We start from the raw sequence: 22,591 nt of genomic DNA, 5'->3' as shown, positions 1-22,591 counted from the left end.
GGCCAAAAATTTTGGTTTATTTCAGGGGAACCACCCACTTGCACCTCCAACCATGGCTAGTGATTCATTTCCACCGGCTTTTAAGCGGGAGGATTGGAATCGAAGCCTTAGCTAGACACTGCATTACCCCGGACAGAGCATGCGCCACAGCGTTACCATTGTACGGGGTAATACAGTGTCCATTGCCCAGCCGGCGCCCTCGGGGAGGGTTCAGCTGGAGGATTTTTGCCAGCCAAAATCTATCTTAAGTCTATACAAAATCTACAACAAAATCTACACAAAATCTATCTTAAATCTACATTAATACTATCTTAAATGTATACAAAATCTATCTTAAATCTACATTAATACCATCTTAAATGTATACAAAATCTATCTTAAATCTCTACAAAATCTAGACAAAATTTACAGCAAATCAATATTAAAACTTCACAAAATCTATCTTAAATCTATACAAAATCTACATAAAACCTATCTTAAATCTATACAAAATCTATCTTAAGTCTATACAAAATCTACAACAAAATCTATCTTAAATCTACATTAATACTATCTTAAATGAATACAAAATCGATCTTAAATCTATATAAAATCTTCCTTAAAACTATTCAAAATCTACACAAAATCTACACAAAAGCTATACAAAATCTACATTAAATCAATTTTTAATTCTTTCTAATATCTTGTTTAAATCCATATGAAATCTATACATAATCTATATTAAATCTATCTTAAATCTATACAAAATTTATATTTAATGTATCGTAAATTTATAAAAGAAACAAACGTAATCTAGTTCCCCCATGAAACATTTGTGGTTTCTCTTAAACCGCAATCCGATCATTTCCATTTGCGGTTGAGCCGGATTATGCAATCAGAAATCGTAATGCAATTCGGTGGACGTAAGTCCACTCAAAGAAAAGGGAAGACTTTTATTTATAATTTTAAAAAATTATACTGAAATTTAGTTTAATTTATTCAATACTCTTTATTAATTAAGCTTCTTTTTTAATAGAGAAATTGAATATATATGGTTTTAGGCAAGCATATTTTTATTCTTATGCCATTTACTTATTCAAAGTATATTTATCTTTAAAATATACCTGAAGTGATGTGAAGAAAAAACTAAAGTGGTGTTTAGCTATTAATTAACTATTTTTCAAAGAAAATAGTACAAGTGATGTACAAAAATAATATGATATGTGTTCAGCTATCATAAACTTTCTAATAAACCCAAGATTTTCTATAAAAAATTTGAGTTCTTGGGAGAAAGGAAATAGACTCGTGTTTAGTCTTAAAAAAATCTTATAATATTTGATTTTACAATACAATTAAATTTCAAATATTTAATTTATAAGATTTTTTCAATGTATAAAAAATCTGAGAAGCAGCATCTCAACTCGTAGAGATCTGTGATCTGATTTGTGATTTCATTTCGCTGGCAATCGTTGTCATGGAACGTTGGCAAAATCGGGTGGCTGTGGTGACTGGTGCCAGTTCAGGGATTGGAGCAGAGCTAGCCCGTCGCCTGGTCTCCGCCGGAGTGATAGTGGTGGCTCTGGCCCGTCGTCTCGATCGTCTGGAGCAACTGCGCCGGGAACTCCCGGAGGAACAGCAATCGCAGCTTCATATTTATCAGTGTGATGTCACCGATATCGAAGCAGTTAATGCCACCTTTGAGGCAATAATCGAAGAGCTGGGAGGCATTGATATACTTGTGAATAATGCTGGAAAGCTATCCGGTGGTCAATTGCTGACCCTGTCCCTGGACACGGTTCAGCAGGTGCTCCAGACGAATGTGATGGGTGTGGTTAGTTGCACACAGCGGGCATTCGCCTCGATGCGGCAACGGCAGGTCACAGGTCATGTGGTGCTTATCAATAGCATTGTGGGACATTATCTATTTAATCCGTTGCCTGGAAGTCAGCAGGAATTGAATATATATCCTGCCACCAAGCATGCGGTGACCGCACTCACTGAACTATTCCGCCAGGAGATGAGGGACTTTAAGACCCAAGTTAAGGTCACGGTGGGTACTAAATATTGTTAATTAAAATCACATTAAATCTGGTTATTACTGAGCTAACCATTTGTGCACTTTAATTACTTGCATTTTTATGACCTTACAGTCGTTAAGTGAACAATTGAAGGTCTAAATTAGGCGCCAGAAATTCATATATCATTTATTTACAATCTGTTCTTAACCAGAGCATTAGTCCTGGATTGGTGGACACGGAGATAGTGCCACAGGCTTACAAATCGCTGCCCATGCTTAGGGCTGAGGATGTGGCCAATGCCATAATGTATGTTTTGGCCACTCCAGAGCATGTCCAGGTGCATGAGCTGACCATAAAGCCCATGGGGGAACCCTTCTAGGACTAGGACACTGACCAGGACCACTGTAATCCATTTGAATATTTAAATATCGAAAGCACTGGTTTCTAAATAATTTGTGAAGTAATCAAGGCACTGCTATACATTCATGGTTATGAATATAAATATATATACATATATTTTATATAATAAAATTTATCTATGCTACATATTATACATATTTTATACATACATTATTAAATAAACTAAAGCTTTTGAAAATTTCATTTTAATTTGAAATTTGTTTTGATTTTAGTTAGTATTTAATCGTATTCTCTGAATCTATATTTTTTAATTTGTATTTATTCGCATTCTCTGAATCTATATTAATAAATAATTTTATATGGCAATTTCTTCAATAAATCAAAGTTTAAAAAATGCATAACTCAGCCAAAAATGCATTAATTTTAAATCGGAAAGCTGTCCCATGCTAGTTTTTATAAGGTTTATAAATATGCATACTCTGTTTAAAATGTAAAAAAATTATTTTTTGAAAATATTTTTCTTGTCAATTTTATTCTTTAAAAAATGTAAAAAAATTATAAAACATTTTTTTTCTCTCAGAGATAGCTAGAAAGTTTTGCCTGTTGATGCTGATCAAGAATATATATGATTTATAGGGTCGGAAATGACTCCTTCACTAAGTTTTAAGCTTCTGACTAAACTTAAAATGCCCTTCTTTCGAAGGGTATAAAAACAGTAGAGTATTAAGTAAAGTTCTTAAAATTATTAAATAAAATTGATTTATAATTTTCTTTGTTGAAAAAAGTCTTATTGGTATTATATTAATTTTATGAAGCTTTAGTTTTGTGCTAAAATATGTATATAATATACATATTTTGTTCAGTAAACTTATTTAATAATATCATTATATGGTTTTTAATTACTTACTGCTTTTGCCAACTTAATAAAATAAAACCAACTTAACCTAACTTAAGCTAATAAAATAAAATAAATACAAATCTTTAAAATAACTTAATAGTATAATAAATAAATAAAACCCTTATATATTTCAACAGATTTTAAATATCCAAAATATGTACTTTAGTTTCCAACTGATTTATTTGTTGTTTATTACTTTGTTTAGCTAGTTCTATATATATTTTTTATAGCTCCCAAAAGATTTATTTATAAAAGGTTTAAAACGCAAAATACATAGTAAACTTCTTAAGTGATTTATTTGTTTATATTTCTGTTTGTTTACCTATAGTTCTATTTAGATATTTTTTTTATGACTTGAAACTGATTTATTATGCGGAGGGTTTCCTAGTGTAAACTCCTAAGTAGTAAAAGCTTAAAAAATCGTCATAATTGCGACTATATAAATGCGGCACATCGCGAATTGAGTGATGAATGATACTCTCAATTATTCATTTCACGTGTGAACGGCGCGCTTGGGCGTTTCGATAGTAAATAATTAATAAAGCCAAGTACCAGGCCAAGTTGGGATGGGTCTGGGTTCAAATCGGGGGTCTATATAAAGCTCCGACCAGGCACAAACTGAACTCAGTTGAGAAGAGTACTCAGCCAGGGATAGTTTGAACAAGAAAAAATACTTAAAAATAGTGGAAATATATATTAGAAAATATATATTCTACTGGAAAGATGGATCGCTGGCAGGATCGTGTGGCTGTGGTCACTGGAGCCAGTTCTGGGATTGGAGCAGCCGTTGCCCGCCAGCTGGTCAATGCCGGTGTGGTTGTGGTGGGTCTAGCCCGGCGTGTGGATCGCATGGAGGCCATCAAAGAGGAGTTGCCGGGAGAATTACAATCTCGTTTCCATTGCATTCACTGTGATGTCGGGGATTTGGATTCGGTGACGGCTGCCTTTGATTGGATTGAAGAGCAACTCGGTGGCTGTGACATTTTGGTGAATAATGCCGGTTGTCTATTTCCCGGGCAGTTGCTCACCCTGGAGCTGGAGCATTTGCAGCAGGTTTTAAATGTGAATCTAATGGGTGTGGTTAATTGTACACGTCGTGCGTATCGCTCGATGAAACAACGCGATGTGGCCGGTCATGTGGTGCTCATCAATAGTCTCACTGGTGAAACATTGATAAATCCACCGGGTGAAGAGCTGCAGGTCCTCAATATGTATCCTTTGACAAAGCATGGCATAAAAGCTTTGCTGGAGCTATTGCGACAGGAGTTTCGAGGTTTCAAGACGCAAATTAAGGTCACTGTGAGTTTGTGATTAGTTTAATTCTTAATTATTTTTCTTGGAGAGTAATAATGTTGATATCCTTTTTGGCAGAGCATTAGTCCTGGTGTCACCGACACCGAGATTCTGCCTTCGGGTTATGAAAGTTTGCCCATGCTAACACCGGATGATGTGGCCGCCAGTATAATGTACGCTTTGGCCACACCACCGCATGTCCAGGTGCATCAGTTGACCATCAAACCACTGGGTGAACCCTTCTAAGGTCCTTCTGAATCCTGCATCATTTTCAGCGAATATATGTATAGCGATAACTGAAATTGCGTTTTCTTTATTTGAAAATAACTTGGCGACATTTTTTTTTTTGGCTTGAAAAGGGAGATGTGTCACTTGCGGCAAGCAGTCAAGAATGAGAGAGAAAAAAGAATGTATATACGAAAATAAGTTAACATTAGCATGGAGTCCTGGCAAAAAGGATGTTGCTGACGGCTGAGCTAAGGTGGGAGAGTGAGAGAGAGGGAGAGCAAGAGCCGGAACAGGTGACGCGGCCACATCCGCATCCGCATCCGCTTTTGCCGACTGCAGCAAGGACGCTCTCTGTCAATATTGAAAGCGTACGCGTTTGACATAAAATGTAATATAGTCGCACACACACAACACGCTCAAAGGAGAGAATTCCAGGTCGTCGGGGTTTAGGAGATATGCAAAAGCTGCTACCGCGTAAAATGCACCAAAAGAAATGCAAAAATTACATTCCCTAAATGAAAAATTGGGAATTATACGCCACAATAAGGCTATAAAGTAACAGAAACTAGGAAAAATCAGAGATTTGCAATTCCTGAACTAGTACTTGGGAATTATAAGCAATACACAAACCTAGCAGTTGGGAATTATAAGAAAAAATCAAGAACTTGAAGAATATGGTAAATTTGCATGCACCTCAACTATGACTTGAGAATTATAAGAAAAACTCACAACCCCCACTTGAGAATTATAGGAAAAATGCGGGTTTAAGAACCATAAATTTATAAAAAAGAGAAAAACCCATAAAGCATTCTCTCAGTGCATTTTTTGAGACGATGGCTTCGCATTTTGCATTTCATTTCGAGGGAGCAGGAGCCGCACATGGCACACATGGAGCCATTCCTTGACGCCGCCTCCACCTTGGGCTAAGCCAGAGTCAGACAACTTTTATGACTTGCTTGCAAACAGGAGGAGCAGTGGCACAAGGAGCAGGAGTAGGAGCTGGAGATGGAGCAGGTCCTGGAGCAGGAGCAGGAGCAGGAGCAGGAGCAGGAGCAGGAGCAGGAGCAGGATAAGGAGCTGAAGCTGAAGCTGGAGCTGGAGCACTGCACAAGTAACGGTAATGGTGATGCTTATGCTTATGGTAACAGCAGCAGCAGGAGCAGCAGCAGCATCAGCGACAGCAGCAACATCGAACTTCGTTGCGCGTCACGCCAAGTTGTCAATGTTGCATATAAACACGGTGTTGTCAATGTTGCTGCTGCTGCAACTAATATTGTTGCAACTACACTGGAAATTAAATATATGCAAATAAATATACACAAAAAAATATATACAAATAAGTATAAATAAATATATATAAATAAATATATTTAAATAAATATATACAAATAAATATATATAAATAAATATATATAAATAAATATATATAAATAAATATATATAAATAAATATTAATATATAATTAAATTAAAAATAAATATATACTAAAAACTATAGAGAAATAAATATATATAAATAAAAACATGAAAATAAATATATACAAATAAATATATATAAATTAATATTTATCTAAAGATATATAATTTATTTATATTATATTTATATATAGATATAATTTGAATTATTATAATTTATGTTTAACTAAAAAGTCTTAAATATGTAAATGCTGTCTTCTTTAACAGCAGTTTCTAATTAATTTCATTATAATTTAATGTTATTACTATTTTTATATGACTATTATTATTATTCTTATATTAGTATTATTATTATTCTTATATTAGTATTATTATTATTCTTATATTAGTATTATTATTATTCTTATATTAGTATTATTATTATTCTTATATTAGTATTATTATTATTCTTATATTAGTATTATTATTATTATTATGATATAACTATTATTTTTATTATTATTCTTATATTACTATTATTATTATTATTATATTACTATTATTATTATTATAATTCCTATTTCTCTAATTTATATTATTAATTTTATTTTTATTTATTAATTATTACAGTGTCTTAAATAATTATTATATATTATTATGTACCTTTGTAAGGTGTTTCTAATTTTAGTCAGAAGCTTAAAACTGTGAAATAATCATTTCCGACCCTATACATCATATATATTCTTAATCAGCATCAACAGACGAATCAATCTAAGAATATTTTTAAGAAGATAGATTTTATAAAATTTTTCCAAAGTTTGTTTTCTTACTGGTTATTATTTAAAATGCTTTTCTCTTTACCATTATTTTCTTAATTTGAAATTTAATTATTCTGCTAAATGCTAATATTAAATATAAAATGTGTTTTTTATTTTATTTATTATAGTTTGTTTTATTATTATTTCTAGGTACATAGTATTTTTTTTAAGTAACAAAGTGTTACTTATTTTATTTATTATAGTATTTTTATTATTATTTCTAAGTATATAGTATTTTATAAATTATTATTTAAATAGATTTAGTTGAAATCCTTTGCTCTTATTTATATAATTATAATTCTTATAATTATATATATAATTCTCTATTCTCTATTTTTATTCAATCTTTATTTAATTTATTCTGTATAGGTTTTTAATCTACCTAAGTCTTGACTTTTTCATTCTTTATATTGCATATTTTACATTTTCTTAATTTTATATTTTTCCTAAATTTATTTTCTGTGTAAAAAAACTGGTTGCAGTTGCTGGAATATTACTGGCAGAAAGTTGGCGGTGCAGGTCGTTCAGTTGTCTGTTCCACTGGCACAGCGAGTCCTTTGAAAGTGTCTGTCAGGAATATAGAGCTAATAATGTCGCGGCTCCTTGTGTTGTACCCAGGTTTCGATTTTCTTTTGCGGTTTTTTTTTTCTTTTTTTTTTTTTTGTTCTTTTCGTGGAAAAGAAAAACACACACGAAAACACATGACCTGCAGCTTATCCACTTGAAAATGTCGTTTGAGATGACTTAATGGTAATTGAGCCTTGAATTTAGGAGGAGCTGCTTAAAGATTATAAAAATGTTTATATTAAACATGATTTATATTATATATAATATTCTATCCCCTGATATTCCCACCCTTGACCTTCGATTGGGAAGAAAGGGAAATGCCTGAGAATTCGATTCCTTCGAGTCTGCATTGGCCACTTCCGTTCATGTTCCATTTCCGTTTCCTCATCACGGTCACGCCTTAAAGTGTTTTCTTCGCTGCTGCTTTTGCTTCTGGTGTTTTTTTTTTTTGCCTAGCTTTTCCTCTGTTTTTCTTATTTTTTCCTTGATTTTTTTTTGTATGTTTCCAGCGGAAGAAATTTATTTTGCACTCGACACTTGAACTTTTTCCTTTTTAAGCGTGCGCCTTACCCTCTCGTAACCGCCCGAGGTCACAGGTCAACGAGGGGGAGTAGGAGTAGGAGGAGGAGGAGGAGGGTGAGGGTGGTGGCTGTTAGTGTTATGGCACTTATTAGTGGCCAGCTTCTAATTTGTTTTTAAATACGTTGCCCCAGGGTGCCGTCATTTAAGTGGTTTCAACTTTCATTTCCTTCAAGATTAAATAAAGAGCATGCAATGTTTGCTCTTTTTTTTATTATAGTTTAAATTCGGTTTTTATTTGTTGCATTTAAATGCTCATATTTTTTTGTATATAAAATATAAATGAGTTTAAAATTGTTTAAGTACAAAAGATATTTAGGGAGAGTTTAGACAGAGCAGAACATTTCATAAATAAATTTAAAGTGCTACCTAACTTCCGTTTCCTGTGCTTCCAGTATATTTTGTACTTCCAGTTGGGTTATTTTTGTGTTTATGTGAATTATAAATTAATTTAAAGATTTTTTGAGTGCAAAGAAAGCTAAAAAAAGAACTTAGTAAGATGAGACGACTCTATAAATAAATATAAAAGGCAGCCTTACTTCCGCTTTCATTATTTCCGCTTCCTTCCAGTGCTTCCAGTACTTTCAGTACTTCCAATTGCATTGTTTTTGTTGTTTTTAAGTGTTTGTCATTTATATCTAAATATAAAGGTTTATTAATGCAAATGAGTAAATGAGTAAGATGAGACACTCTATAAATAAATATAAAAGGCAGCCTTACTTCCGCTTTCATTCATTCATCCTTCCAGTGCTTCCAGTACTTCCAATTGGATTATTTTTGTTGTTTCGAAATATTTATGTTATTGATAAATAAATATAAAGGTTTTTTGAATGCAAAGAAAGCTAAAAATATAACTTAGTAAGATGAGACGACTCTATAAATAAATATAAAAGGCAGCCTTACTTCCGCTTTCGTTATTTCCGCTTACTTCCAGTGCTTCCAGTACTTTCAGTACTTCCAATTGCATTGTTTTTGTTGTTTTTAAGTGTTTATGTTTCTTATAACTAAATTTTTTTTAAGGAAAAGGAGGCTAAAGAGAGCGCTCTTTAAATAAATATAAAAAACTAAATACCTTACTTCCCTCCACCTGTTCCTGTACCCCCTGCATTTCCAGTGATCTAACCCATATATTCATCCATATTAGCCACATATTCGGCTATGACATCCTGTTCCAACTTCACCAACTGATTGTTCCTCTTCAGCAAAACCACCTCGAATTCCCTGCGTTCGGGATGACTCACCGAAAGCAGTGCACCAATGGCCAACTTGATGGCCCGATGGCGGCTGGGTAAAAAGCTAGTGGCATATCCTTTTTCCAAATATGCCAGAGCCGTTTGTGCTGAACGTCCAATGGCCGTGGCAATATATTCACTATAATTCCCATACGGATCAGTTTGATATAAACGTGCCTTTACATTGGCATCATAGCCACCGATGAGACACGAGACCCCAAAGGGACGGCAATCGGGGGCCTGGGTATACTTTAGCTTCAAGTTGGCCAAATATCTATTTTCAATAATTAATCTTACTGGTATATATATGGTAAAGATGTTGGATAAACTCACTCAGTGATAAGCCTAACGCTAACTGGATCCTCATCATTAAGGGCCCGCAGCTTCTGGCACTTGGCACGTGCGCGGGCCACCAAGACACGGGCATCGGGCGATATGCCGGCATAGGACATTATCATATTCTTATCCAAGGAAAAAATCCTCTCCGTTGTATGCTCCATCTGCTGTGGCATCAATTCCTTTTGCTCCAAAGCCAGCACCACACAATTATAGCAACGAATGCCCACAGCGGTGGATCCTTTCTGGACACCATTTTGGGCATATTCCACTTGAAGTAGACGACCGCCGGGCGAGAAGAGTGTAACTGGTTTATTGCAGCGGGGACGCATTTTAGAAATCCAAGGGAAAATTGGTGAAAATTCACAAGACAATTAGTTTATGTTCTGATTTTTTTTCTTTCTGACAACTGGAAAATGTTGTTTGACGTGGGATATTGAAGTGGAGAAGTATCGATAATAATATATCTTTTGTAGAGAATATGAATACGATAGTCGATATCGATGTTTTTTAGGGAGTCATTGAATAATTCAAATTTACCATATCAATTAATTTATTAAAACCTTGTACGGTATTATTATTTTAGTCAGAAATACAGGATATAGTATATAAAGTATAAATTATATATTAATGATAATTTAAATTTTTTTTTAAGTATTTAATAAAATTAAGTTCCTTAAGAAACATAATAACAAATAACCCACATATTTATTCCCTCTATATTTTTAGTCAAAAACTTGTAACGATGTGAAGAAATCATTTCCGATCCTATAAATCATATATATTCTTGATCAGCATCAACAGCCGGATTGATCTAGCTGTCTTAGGTAGAACAAAATTTTTTGAATTTTTTTTTCCAAAATTTTAGGGCTTAAAAATGACAACAAAATTTAATTTTTTTACATTTTAAATTGAGTAAGCAGATTTATTAATCTACTTAAAACTAACATGGGACTGCTTTCTGATTTAGATTTAAATTAAGGCTTTTTTGGCATAGCTATGAGATTTTTAAAACTGTAAAATGTTGCAAAAATTACCCTATAAAAGTAACGAAATTATTGATTAAATAAAAAATACTAAAATAAATTATAATATATAATGTATTATGCTTACTTATATTTCCCATTCCATTCTTTTTTTGTATTAAATAAGAAAACGATTTATAGATATGGTATATTCTTTTCTTGATAGTTATCCTAAGGAAAAATATTTATATTTTTTAATAATAATAATTAATCTATTTAAAATTGTATATATTTTCTTTAAAAATTTCAAATACTTTCCACAAAATATACCGATATGGTCCGGCCTAAATAGCTTATTAAAGAAAGGGCGGGGAGTTGCGTTAAAATCTCTGTGAATCCTTGACTCTGCCCACTATATTCCATTTAAATTCAAATTGGCCTTTCACCAAAAGGGACCAACACACACACACCCATACAGAGACACACACAAACATGGCGACACCTGGAAAAGCTGGAAATCCCTTGGCGAGGAGCCGAAATTTGATCAAATTTCTGCTGCATACTTTGGGGCGCCAGCTTGGAATTTGCATTAAAATTAGGCTGGTCGAGGAGGAGGAGCGAAGGACGCTAATCAAGGACGTCGCAACATCGTGGTCACCTTTTTTTTTTATTTTGTTTCTGTTTAGAATTTTCTCTTTTGTTAATTTGTTGACACTTTTGGTGTTTTGTTTCTCTTTTCCCTCTTGGGGATCTTGATTGATTTGCTGGGACATTTTCCCCACACACACATTTTCCCAGCTGCTTTTCCTCGACTAATTAACATAATGCTGACAGTTTTTAATAAGTCGAAGGAAATTCTTAACGACAGCAGGTGTTGCAAATGCATTTGATTACCCCAACAAAAAAAAAAAAAAGAATATATAGTAGTTGCCTTTTAATTAAAACTTCAATTCGACGAACCCGAAAATGCAAACCCAGCAAACGCCGCATCGGCAGGGCTTTTCTCCAAGGATTTCCCTTTTCCTCCCAAGCTGTGTGTGTGTGTGTATGTGTATGTGGTGACTCAATCACGCGGCTCACATCTCGCAGCGGAAAATCTAATTAAACAGCTTCGTGGCTGCCTTCCACTACTCCATCTTCCTTTTGGGGAGAGCGCGGAGAGGTGGCTGTATCTGTATCTGTATCTGTATCTTAAAATGTGCAGATGGAGCTGTATCTTAAGCTGTATCTATATATCTGCATCTTTCTTTAAGAGGCAGTTGAGATACTAGTTTATGTTAAGTGTAAAAGCCACAGTAGTAGTATTTTTATTTTGATTTGTTAATTTAAAAGAAAATATTCCTATAATATTATTGAAAAAATTAATAAATAAATATTGTATTATTATATATTTTAAAGTGTATCTGTAGCTGTGTTAAAATATATAAATATTGGAATTTAAACTGTCACCTGTTGAGATTCTCATTTTTGACAAAGATTTGCTTACGCTGATATTTTTCTCTCCCACTTGAGATTTATTATATTTAAAAAATATATATATAATTTCGTATGTAGATATTTGTTTAATTATTAGTATATTTTAGGGAGCTAATTTTTAAATTTTACATACTTTAAAAGGCATTTGATATTTAAATTATTACAACTAAGTATTAACCGACGGTCTTATTCTCTAATAATCTCATTTGCACCATTTAAGGCAGGATTTTCTTTATGAAAATATCTCTAATTTAGTACTTAAATAATTGTATATTTGTGGAATTTTTTAATTGGTTAATAATTCTAAATTTATGGTAAGTAAAGGTCTTATTCGCAATTGATCTATTTTGCCCCACTTCAACTTAATTTTTCTTAAAGAAATTAATAAAAAAATTACTGATAAAAATTAAAAAAAAAATGTTATTTATTATTCTTAATTATTATTTTACTTTATATAATTTTTTAGGCGATTTCCTATTTTATTTATTACAAATTAATACAAACTAAAGCGTTTAAGTTGCTTGCTTTCTTTTTTTAAGTATTTTTATCTTCTTTTATTAAGTATTTATATTTATTTTGTATACTTTAATTTATTATAAATTTAATAAGAAAGTTTTGTGTGTGTATTTTTAATCTCTTCTTAATTGACCAAGACAAAACATTTCGCGTGCAGTTTTTTCCGCGACACTTAACCTGCCCTTAGGGCAAAGCCTTCTTTCTCTCTTGACTTGCATAATTTCCGCTGGCCCCTAGGTTCTACCACTTTTCCCCTCTCTATTTCCACTTTCTCCTTGTTTTCTTCATCCCTTTTCCCTGCTCTTTTCCGCCCTCTTACGTCGCAGCAGCATCAACTAATTATAAAGTTAAGAGCGGAAACATTTACCAAAACATTTAGCGAAAAATGCACATTTGCTAGAAAACGTGTACGGACTTGGTAATAAGCGAGTTTTGTACCGAAACTTGCTAACGAAATCAAAAAGGCCAATTCCACAGTTCGGTTATCCAGCATCCGTGATCCCCTCGTCCTGTGAAGCCTACAACATGTACCAATCCTCCCACGTAGGAGCCAGTTGGGCATGCAAATGCCTCCGTCCGGCAACCGCCAACCGCAAACGAGCTCCGGCTCCGGCTCCGGCTCCGGCTCCGAGTCCGGATCTCCTGCCACATCCCACATTCACTCACTCAGTCCCTGCACTGACTCATGTGTTTCCAGGGAGTTTTCCTTTAAATGGAAGCTGGGAATACCCTCTGAAAGGAAGTTTTACAGCTACTAAAAGTATTTCTACACCTAAATAAATTATTTAAATTCAAATCTAAATATATAATGAATAACATAAATGTCACTTATGGTTACTTAGAGAGACCCTTTTTGGGGGTAGGGGGCAAGGGTATGTGGCAAGTGCAGCCGAGTGAGCAGAAGACAGCAGCAGCAGCGTCAGATAATAAATGTCAAGTCGGGTGAGACGTGGCCATTGTGGCTTATGGCCTTATTTTTTTTTTTTAACTCTGTGCATTCCTGAATACGTAATCGTAATCTCTGCATATGCGTGCAACGCACTCTTGCGGCATTTTGCTGAATTATATATATATCTTTATGCTGTTGCAACCAGATAACATTTGAGTAAATGCAACTACAGCCAGGAATATAACACAAAAAAAAACGAAGGGAAAATTAAAGCAAAGCCGCTATAACAATTTGTAACAAAAAACATGGGCACTTGGCACCCATTAAATCTGGCAGTTGGAAATGGTTAGAAAGAAGATTGTGTCACTAACCTGATCATAAGCCAGGTATCCGCGGTATCCATGTGTCCCCAGGTCCTTTGCAATTGCATTGGGTATTGTTATTAGATGACTATAAAATATACAAGTCAGGCAAAGTGCTGCTCAATCGGCCGGGACTGGTACAATTCTCATTCTCGAATACCCATACCCGAAACCCCATTCCCACCTCATGCCCGCCGCATGCCATACCCCATACCCCATACCTAAACCCATGTCCTGGGAATGTATTACGAAATCACCAGCCTCAACCTCTCGCAGAACCCATTTGGTGCCAGTTTAAGTCGTTGCGGCGACTAAATATCGTTTCTAGAGATGGGTATTTACTTTAAAGAGGAGTTACTATTTAAATGTATATATATTTTTTAATTTTTTATTTAAAAAAATGTATTTTCCTCTAATGTGATGGATTTGCATTTTTTATAATAATCTATTACCAATGCTAAAAGTTAGAAACCTATAAATTATTGTGCTAATCTCAACGGAAATGTTTAAAAAGGAGAACTATGGATGCCCTTGTTCCAGCTCCTTGCCTTGCCTTGAACAATTAACTTATTTATAAATAATTAATCATATAATAATAAAAAAGAAGAATAATAAATAAGAAATTATAATACCCATAACAGGTTAGAATATTGCTGCAAAAGTTGAATAATTTATAATTTACTTAGGCTCTTAACTTTGGGTACATGTTTGTAATTATTCTTAATACAAAGTGCTGCATCACTTTAAATTAAAATTAGGTGAATGGAGACCAAGTAAGGAAATCAATTGAAATATAAATGCAAAGCTAGCACAGCTAATTCTAAACCTAGGCCTGATACCTTCTCTAGCATCTGATATATGATATGATATAATGATATAAATATATAAATTGGTTACGACTCACCGCAGTAATTCTTTCCAGTGTTATGTTCTTAGTGACTTTAATTAGGCTTCTCATCATCTTGATCGAATTAAGCTTCTTCTTCCTGGTTATCCAGATGTATTTCAATGGCCACGTCATATTTTTCGGGTTGCAAGTTAAGCACAATCACTATCACTTTAGATGTTAACACTAGGTACCCCTAGGACAGACTGAGGCGCGCGGCCTCATAGCGCCTCTATTTATAGTTCCCGAGAAGAGAGAGGAGCAGAGAAAGTGAGCGAGAGAGTAAGCGATATCGCTACCGATAGGCTTAGAGGGAAAGAGTTGCCTCTCGAGAGGCACAGAGGAAGAGGCATATAGGGAGAGATAGAGAGAGGGACGAAGAGGGACGAAGAGGGGGGAAGAGGGGGAGTGAGCTATTTATTATTATTATTTATTCATTGCCATTACAATATTTTATTATTTCAAGATCGGAAACCAACTTCGCCACGTCAGCGTTTTTATTATATTATATATTATATATTATATATTATATATTATATATTATATATTATATATTATATATTATATATTATATATTATATATTATATATTATATATTATATATTATATATTATATATTATATATTATATATTATATATTATATATTATATATTATATATTATATATTATATATTATATATTATATATTATATATTATATATTATATATTATATATTATATATTATATATTATATATTATATATTATATATTATATATTATATATTATATATTATATATTATATATTATATATTATATATTATATATTATATATTATATATTATATATTATATATTATATATTATATATTATATATTATATATTATATATTATATATTATATATTATATATTATATATTATATATTACAAATTATTATTTATATTATTATAAAAACCCAACAAAGAAAATCATCAAACAACCAATTCCAAATCTATAACTAAATCATAAAGAACTTTAAATTTCAAGTAATAAAAACTTGATTAAAATATCATTTTAATTGGTAAATTTTATTTTATTCTGTTATTAAATTAAAAGAAACTTTTAATATCTAATATTAACACCTCGATTTAAATATTATTTCATTTGGATAAATTTTAATAAAATGTTGGTCCAAAAATATTCAATAATATATTTTTAAACATATATGTTGAATAGTATCAAGTGCAGCTAAATGAAAAACATTCCCTAAAATATTTGCAAACATTTTTACCTTACTCTGAATTGATTTTCGATATTTTATTTCTCCCATCTCTAGGACGCTTTCACTTCCATTGAAGCGATTCGGGAAGCGCTGACAATTCAGAGACATTACATTCTTTTCTATGTACATGTTATGCAATAAATAGTCCCGTTTTATAATAATCTAATGGCAATTGTGGGCGACAGTTCTCGTTGTCGTTTGCCATCTCCTTCTCTATTTTCCCTTTCTCTCTCCGTCGCTCTTCCTCCCCTCTTATGGTCTCTTTCTCGGTTGTCCATGTTTAGCCTTCTCTATTTCCCATTTCCCACTAACAATTTCCCGCTACCCATTTTCCCTGTCGAACGTAAATGGCATGGAAAGTGTGGAAAGGAAGCAAGTGCACAGGAAAATCAGTTTTGTGGTTTTGATTTTATCAATGATAAGGGGAAAAATTTAAGGAAAATATTTGTAAATATTAAATTTTATATAAAACTGTGCTTTAATATTGGATAATCAGATTCTGGGATTAATTTTTTAATTAGCTAATAGTATAATATTACAAAAATAATGGATAGAAATTGCAACAACTTGGTAAAGTTTAAATAAATCTATAGATGTGAATTTAAAGTGAAATGGGGTTAAATATAAATAAGAAATATTGGATTTAATTTGTAAAATTACTTGAATATATATATATATAACTGAAAAATTAATATAACTTTTTCATAATTTACTTTAATCTTTGATTAATTTATAAAAGCTACTCAAAACAGTCAAAATTTCACCATAATATTTATTAAAACTTCCCAAAGTATAGAAAATATATATGTTTAAGACTGTTTTGTCCTGTGTAAAGGATATATGGCATGACGGGGGGGCATGTTACTGGACCTGCCACGCCTCCCTGAACAGAGACCACCGCACTCTTGACATCAAAGAGAGCATCGCACTGCGACTATAATAAAAATGGCAACGAAATTATGCAATTAGTGGCGTAATATGAAGCACTTTACGGGCGCTGTGGGCGTTCTCGTTAATAAAGCTCCCCCCCTCCAACCCATTTCCATTCCGGAAAAGTTTTTCCCAACCCCCCCAAAAAAAAAGCAAAAAACACAAAAAAAAAGTCAAAAGCATCAGCAGCAGTCAAGTTGTGATGATAACGATAATGAAGTGGCAGCAGCCCAAAAATGACAAAGAAATTGGACCACAGATTTATAGATAATCCGCACTTTGGATGCTGAAAGCTTTATTGGCCATAAATGACTTTCGAATTTCGCTGCTCATTTAATTCCGCAAAATGATTTAATAACGTAAAACTGAAGAGCCTTCGTAGTGTTAAGTGGCCCCCCAAAAGAACATAATTAATTGTCTGTGCGGTTATTGTGGTTCATTTTAAGATTTCATCTACAGAATTGAAGAGATCAAGCAAAAATATTTACGAGAATTAGGAAATAAGTGAATTTTTGGCATAATTGCCAATGTTTGATTACACTTTAAGGAAAATGTCAGTGGAAAAGGGCAACGCAGCGAGCCAAGAAAATTTTCTGCAACAGGAGCAGGATGTAGACGCAATTTACGGTTGCTCCTGCTCCTTTCTTGGCCATGTTTTTTTATTCTTGCCCCGACTTTTGCGGCATTTGAGTGTGCCGTATAAGTCAGGTAGCGCGTAACCTTGGCGTCGTCATTTCTCCACTTTTATTATTTTTTTTCCTGTTCTTTTAGGAGCTTAGAGGGGGGTGCAGCAACCACAGCAGCAGCAGCAGCAGCAGCAGCAGGAAAAATAAAAGAAAATCTGAAAGAAAACGCAGCACAACCCACAAGCCCTCCACACATGCTCATGCAAATACTTGGAAGTCGCAGGCCAGATAAATGCACTGACAATAAAAAAGGGAAAGAAAAGTCCCTATAAAATATAACAACTTAGAATAAAAATGAAAACCAAAAATTAAAGAGAAAGGCTAAAAAGAAAAAGAAGCTGTAAAAATAGAAGAGAAGCTTTAAACAAGTGTTTAGAAATAATATAACAAAGAAAGGTTAATATTAAAAGATAGATAAAAAGTAAAGATAGATAGTGGGGAAATAATTATAAAGTTGCAGTTTTCAAATGGAATTATAGGATAAAATCGAAAATTAATTCGAATATTCACATTCTTTAAGTCAATATTTATTAATATTTTATATAACAGATATTTTTACAAATCAAGGAATTTAAAAACTCATAACTTAGCTGTAGCAGCTCTAATTTTAAATTGGAAAGCTGCCCTATGTTAGTTTTCACTTTAACTTTAAGCATATGTTTGTAGTTATTCCTATACAAAATGCTGTATCACTTTAAATTTAAATTAGGTGAATGGAGACCAAGTAAGGAAATCAATTGGAAAATAAATGCAAAGCTAGCACAGCTAATTCTAAACCTAGGCTTGATACCTCCTCTAGCATCTGATATATGATATGATATAATGATATAAATATATAAATTGGTTACGACTCACCGCAGTACTTCCTTCCAGTGTTATGTTCTTGGTGACTTTAATTAGGCTTCTCATCATCTTGATCGAAGTAAGCTTCTTCTTCCTGTTTATCCAGATGTATTCCAATGGCCACGTCATATTTGTCGGGTTGCAGGTTAATCACAATCACTATCACTTTAGATGTTAACATTAGGTACCCCTAGGACAGACTGAGGCGCGCGGCCCGATAGCGCCTCTATTTATAGTTCCCGAGAAGAGAGAGGAGCAGAGAAAGTGAGCGAGAGAGTAAGCGATATCGCCAGCGATTGGAAGAGGGAAAGAGTTATCTCTCGAGAGGCACAGAGGAAGAGGCATATAGGGAGTTGGACATATCGAGTGATAGAGAGAAAGGGGGGGAGGAAAAGGTAGTGAGCTATTTATTATTATTATTTATTCATTGAAATTACAATATTTTATTATTTAAAGATCGGAAACTAACTTCGCCACGTCATCGTTCATATGCCAGCAATAAGATATAGTCGTCTGATCCGGCCCTTTCTGCCCTATATACTATATTATATATTATATTTTATATATATTATATATATTATATTATATATATATTATATATATTATTTTATATATATATTATATATATTATATTATATATATAATATATAATATATAATATATATTATATATTATATATTTCTCAGCGTTAAAAGCCTCAAAGAATTTCATTTAATTGATTATAATGCGCTCAAAAACAAATACAAATATACAATTTACAATTTATAATTATAATTTTTATAAATACAAGTATATATATACAATTTATATAAAGTATAATTATAAATGTTATATTTATATATGTATTTCTTTATGAGATAATTATAAGGAAATTATGGAAATTAATAGAATAATATGTGTTAGCATACCAGTAATTATTTTCCTAGTTGTAACCATAATTTTTCTATAAATGCAGCAAAGAATAAAATAATAATAATATATGTAATAATTATTACAAATATTATTATAATATTTTTAAAGCACTTAGCTTTTCTAACTGTGTACAATTAATTCGCTGTTGGCGAAAAAATGTCATAACATGAAGAGTGATATTCCACGCTCCAATTACGAGCAGTCGTGCCTCAGCCTCAGTCTCTCCCCCTTTCCCCTTTCCCACCCCCCAAAAAAAGGAGGCAACACAAAAAAAGCAGTAAAAAAAACATGATGCAGGCGGCGAAAAGGACGAAACTGCCACGCCCCCCTGTGCCTCCTGTTGCCATGCCTGCATTTGCGCTTATGTAACCAATGTCATCGTTATTTTTAACTTAATTTACATGCTTAACTAAAGTTGTCAGAAAATTATGTTGACGCATGCAGCTTTCAATTATGTTGCATACACGAGAGGCCACGTCAACGTGGTGTGTACAGAGTGTACAGAGTGTGTGTGTGGAGTGTGTGTGGTGTGTGCGGCCAACATGGCGTATGAATTTTGGCTTGACATGTGCACATCATATTATCATAATTGCGGCGAAACGTACGTGAATAAAGCAAATGAATGACAGTCGAATGCATGAATGAATGCGCACGAGCACTGTGATTTGTATTCATTTGTATTTTCACATATTCGAATGAGTATTTTGTATGGGGTATATAATATGGAGGGGAAAAGTCCCTATAAAATCAAGGGAGGGGGGACTTAATTACAGGACATTTTTGGTGTAAATTAAAATAGGTTAGTGTAAAATAATTTTAAACAAAAAAGGAAGTTAATTTCAAGAGACTGAAGTTCGAATACACTTGCTGTTAGGTTTAGGATCAGGGGTTTGAATGTGAAACCAATCATAAATAAACCAAAAAGACGCATTAAACTCAATTTGGAATGCTTTGCTTTGTAGGATACTTTAATATATAAATAAAAAAAATTGTATACATTTTTTACAATTTTATTAATGTTAACTATTTGCTAAATTAAAAAAAAAGCCTTTTATTATTTTGTGGCATACCTTTTTCTTATATATTATTCTCTATTTATTAATATTTTGATTGAAAATATGAATATATATGCCACTTGGCCATCATTTTAATTTTGGCATTCGTATAGTTACGGGAAAACCTAAAATACGTATATTCTTAAAATATTAAATCGATATTTTTATATGCTAAGTTTTTAAGTAAATTCACGATTTTTAAAATGTCACAACTAAGGCAAAAATGCATTAATTTCACATCTGAAAGCTGTTCTTTGCTAGTTTTTAATCAGCTAACAAATCTGCATATTTAGTTTTAAGATTTTATGACTTTCAATTTTTGTCAAATTTTGACAATTTTACAATATCAAATTTAACCATAAAATTTTGAAAAAAAATTTCAAAAAAATTTGTTTTTTCAAACACAACTAGATCGATTCGGCTTTTCATTCTGATCAAGAATATATATGATTTATAGGTTCGGAAATGATTCCTTCACTTAGTTTTAAGCTTCTGACTAAAATTATAATACCCTTAAGAGGTTAGAATAATGTAGTAAAAGTAAAATAATTTAAATTTAGTGGGGCTTTGAGTAGGTATTCTTTATACAAAGTGCTGCATCACTTTAAATTAAAATTAGGTAAATGGAGACCAAGTAAGGAAATCAATAGGAAAATAAGTGCAAAGCTGGCATAGCCGATTATAAACCTAGGCCTGATAATTTCTCTAGCATCTGATATATGATATGATATAATGATATAAATATATAAATTGGTTACGACTCACAGCAATAAATTCTTCCAGTGTTATGTTCTTGGTGACTTTAATTAGGCTTCTCATCATCTTGATCGAAGTAAGCTTCTTCTTCCTGGTTACCCAGATGTATTCCAATGGCCACGTCATATTTTTCGGGTTGCAGGTTAATCACAATCACTATCACTTTAGATGTTAACACTAGGTACCCCTAGGACAGACTGAGGCGCGCGGCCCGATAGCGCCTCTATTTATAGTTCCCGAGAAGAGAGAGGAGCAGAGAAATTGAGCGAGAGAGCGCTAGAGAGAAAGCGATATCGCCAGCGATTGGAAGAGGGAAAGAGTTGCCTCTCGAGAGGCACAGAGGAAGAGGCATATAGGGAGTTGGACATATCAAGAGAGATAGAGAGAGGGGGAGGGAGGGGGAGAGTGAGCTATTTATTATTATTATTTATATTATATATTTTATTATTTTAAGAACGGAAACCAAATTCGCCACGTCATCGTTTCTATTGCAGTTATATGATATACATAGTCATCCGATTTTAATAAAAAACGAAAATTTAAAATAATACAAAATTGCTGTATTTCAAATTTAATGAAAATATGTTCAAAATTGGAATAGTATTTTCGATCGTTCCTATGGCAGCTATATGATATATTCGTCCGATCCGTTCCTTTCTGACTATAAAAACAACTTCAGATTGCTTCAAAACTGAGATACTGATTTGGAATTTTAATATTGAGTCACAAAGTAAATAAAATTTAAAAAATACAATATATATCAATGCCAAAAGGGACTGCGGACTTCAGGACTTTCTCTCTGCCCTTTTAATGGCCGCCATTTGAGTGCATTTTCAGTTAACAAATGCTTTGGCATTTAACCTTCAACCCTGAACCGAAAGTGCGAGAATACTTTCCGTTTCATTTGCACTCGACACACATTCATCTTAATGCCTCCTTTTTTTGTATTTTTATTTTACTTTATTTTATTTTTTTTGTTGTTGTGTCTGACCGTTGCCCTTTTTGGACGCAACGCAACGCGACAATTAAATTTAATAGCAACGCAATTAACTCTTAATTTCTATTTTAGCCCCACCTTTTTTTGTTTGGTTTTTTTTTTGTTCTGCAACCTGCTGACCCATTGTCTTTGCCACTAAGCGGCAAATATTTTAGTTCTCGCCCAACGCAGCACCAAAAAAATGTGAAATAAGAGCAAAAAATAATGTCTGGAGAAAGGTCCTGACTATGGAATACCTAAGAAAAATAATATTTTAATAGCTCTACAGGCATTTGATAGTATTAAATGGGAGTTGGTTTTAATGTTTTGGAGTTGTTTTGATTTTTGGGGATTTATTTTGTAGTTTTAAAATATTTTAAGTTTTAAGTTTTAGT

At 32.8% G+C, this 22,591-nt stretch overlaps 3 protein-coding genes and 1 long non-coding RNA gene across 4 annotated transcripts; 2 read left to right on the top strand and 2 right to left on the bottom strand.

Moving 5' to 3' along the window:
• The first annotated feature begins 1,433 nt into the window (after positions 1–1,433).
• LOC110180365 (farnesol dehydrogenase) lies at positions 1,434–2,606 on the top strand. The gene is made up of 2 exons (XM_020948031.2): positions 1,434–2,029; positions 2,209–2,606. Exons 1-2 carry the CDS (start codon positions 1,454–1,456, stop codon positions 2,374–2,376), a joined length of 744 nt encoding a protein of 247 aa, XP_020803690.1. The 5' UTR covers positions 1,434–1,453; the 3' UTR covers positions 2,377–2,606.
• A 1,259-nt stretch (positions 2,607–3,865) lies between these two features.
• Positions 3,866–4,850, top strand: LOC110180367 (farnesol dehydrogenase). Its single transcript, XM_020948032.2, has 2 exons — positions 3,866–4,554; positions 4,627–4,850. The coding sequence occupies exons 1-2, from the start codon at positions 3,979–3,981 to the stop codon at positions 4,792–4,794; spliced, it is 744 nt and encodes a 247-aa protein (XP_020803691.2). The 5' UTR covers positions 3,866–3,978; the 3' UTR covers positions 4,795–4,850.
• A 3,489-nt stretch (positions 4,851–8,339) lies between these two features.
• Positions 8,340–8,755, bottom strand: LOC147643185 (uncharacterized). The gene is made up of 2 exons (XR_015272247.1): positions 8,674–8,755; positions 8,340–8,612 (listed from the first exon to the last, which is right to left on the bottom strand). It is a non-coding gene; the product is annotated as an uncharacterized LOC147643185 (long non-coding RNA).
• Positions 8,756–9,202: 447 nt separating this feature from the next.
• On the bottom strand, positions 9,203–11,582 carry LOC110180368 (proteasome subunit alpha type-7-1-like). Its single transcript, XM_086835385.1, has 2 exons — positions 9,700–11,582; positions 9,203–9,640 (listed from the first exon to the last, which is right to left on the bottom strand). The coding sequence occupies exons 1-2, from the start codon at positions 10,032–10,034 to the stop codon at positions 9,253–9,255; spliced, it is 723 nt and encodes a 240-aa protein (XP_086691511.1). The 5' UTR covers positions 10,035–11,582; the 3' UTR covers positions 9,203–9,252.
• Between the last annotated feature and the right edge of the window lie 11,009 nt (positions 11,583–22,591).

This window comes from Drosophila serrata, unplaced genomic scaffold (genome assembly GCF_035046125.1).
Source record: "Drosophila serrata isolate PLE 108 unplaced genomic scaffold, ASM3504612v1 contig_276, whole genome shotgun sequence".
Taxonomy (NCBI): domain Eukaryota; kingdom Metazoa; phylum Arthropoda; class Insecta; order Diptera; family Drosophilidae; genus Drosophila; species Drosophila serrata.
Note: the sequence above shows the minus strand (reverse complement) of the source record. Positions and strands in the feature narration are given on the sequence as shown.

Bases quoted from the DNA above. Each gene is read 5' to 3' on its own strand.
- LOC110180368 (XM_086835385.1), bottom strand. From the start codon at position 10,034: ATGCGTCCCCGCTGCAATAAACCAGTTACACTCTTCTCGCCCGGCGGT. The intron at 9,641-9,699 runs GTGAGTTTATCC...TATTGAAAATAG, and splicing joins AGCGTTAGGCTTATCACTGA to ATATTTGGCCAACTTGAAGC.
- LOC110180365 (XM_020948031.2), top strand. From the start codon at position 1,454: ATGGAACGTTGGCAAAATCGGGTGGCTGTGGTGACTGGTGCCAGTTCA. The intron at 2,030-2,208 runs GTGGGTACTAAA...GTTCTTAACCAG, and splicing joins AGACCCAAGTTAAGGTCACG to AGCATTAGTCCTGGATTGGT.
- LOC110180367 (XM_020948032.2), top strand. From the start codon at position 3,979: ATGGATCGCTGGCAGGATCGTGTGGCTGTGGTCACTGGAGCCAGTTCT. The intron at 4,555-4,626 runs GTGAGTTTGTGA...CCTTTTTGGCAG, and splicing joins AGACGCAAATTAAGGTCACT to AGCATTAGTCCTGGTGTCAC.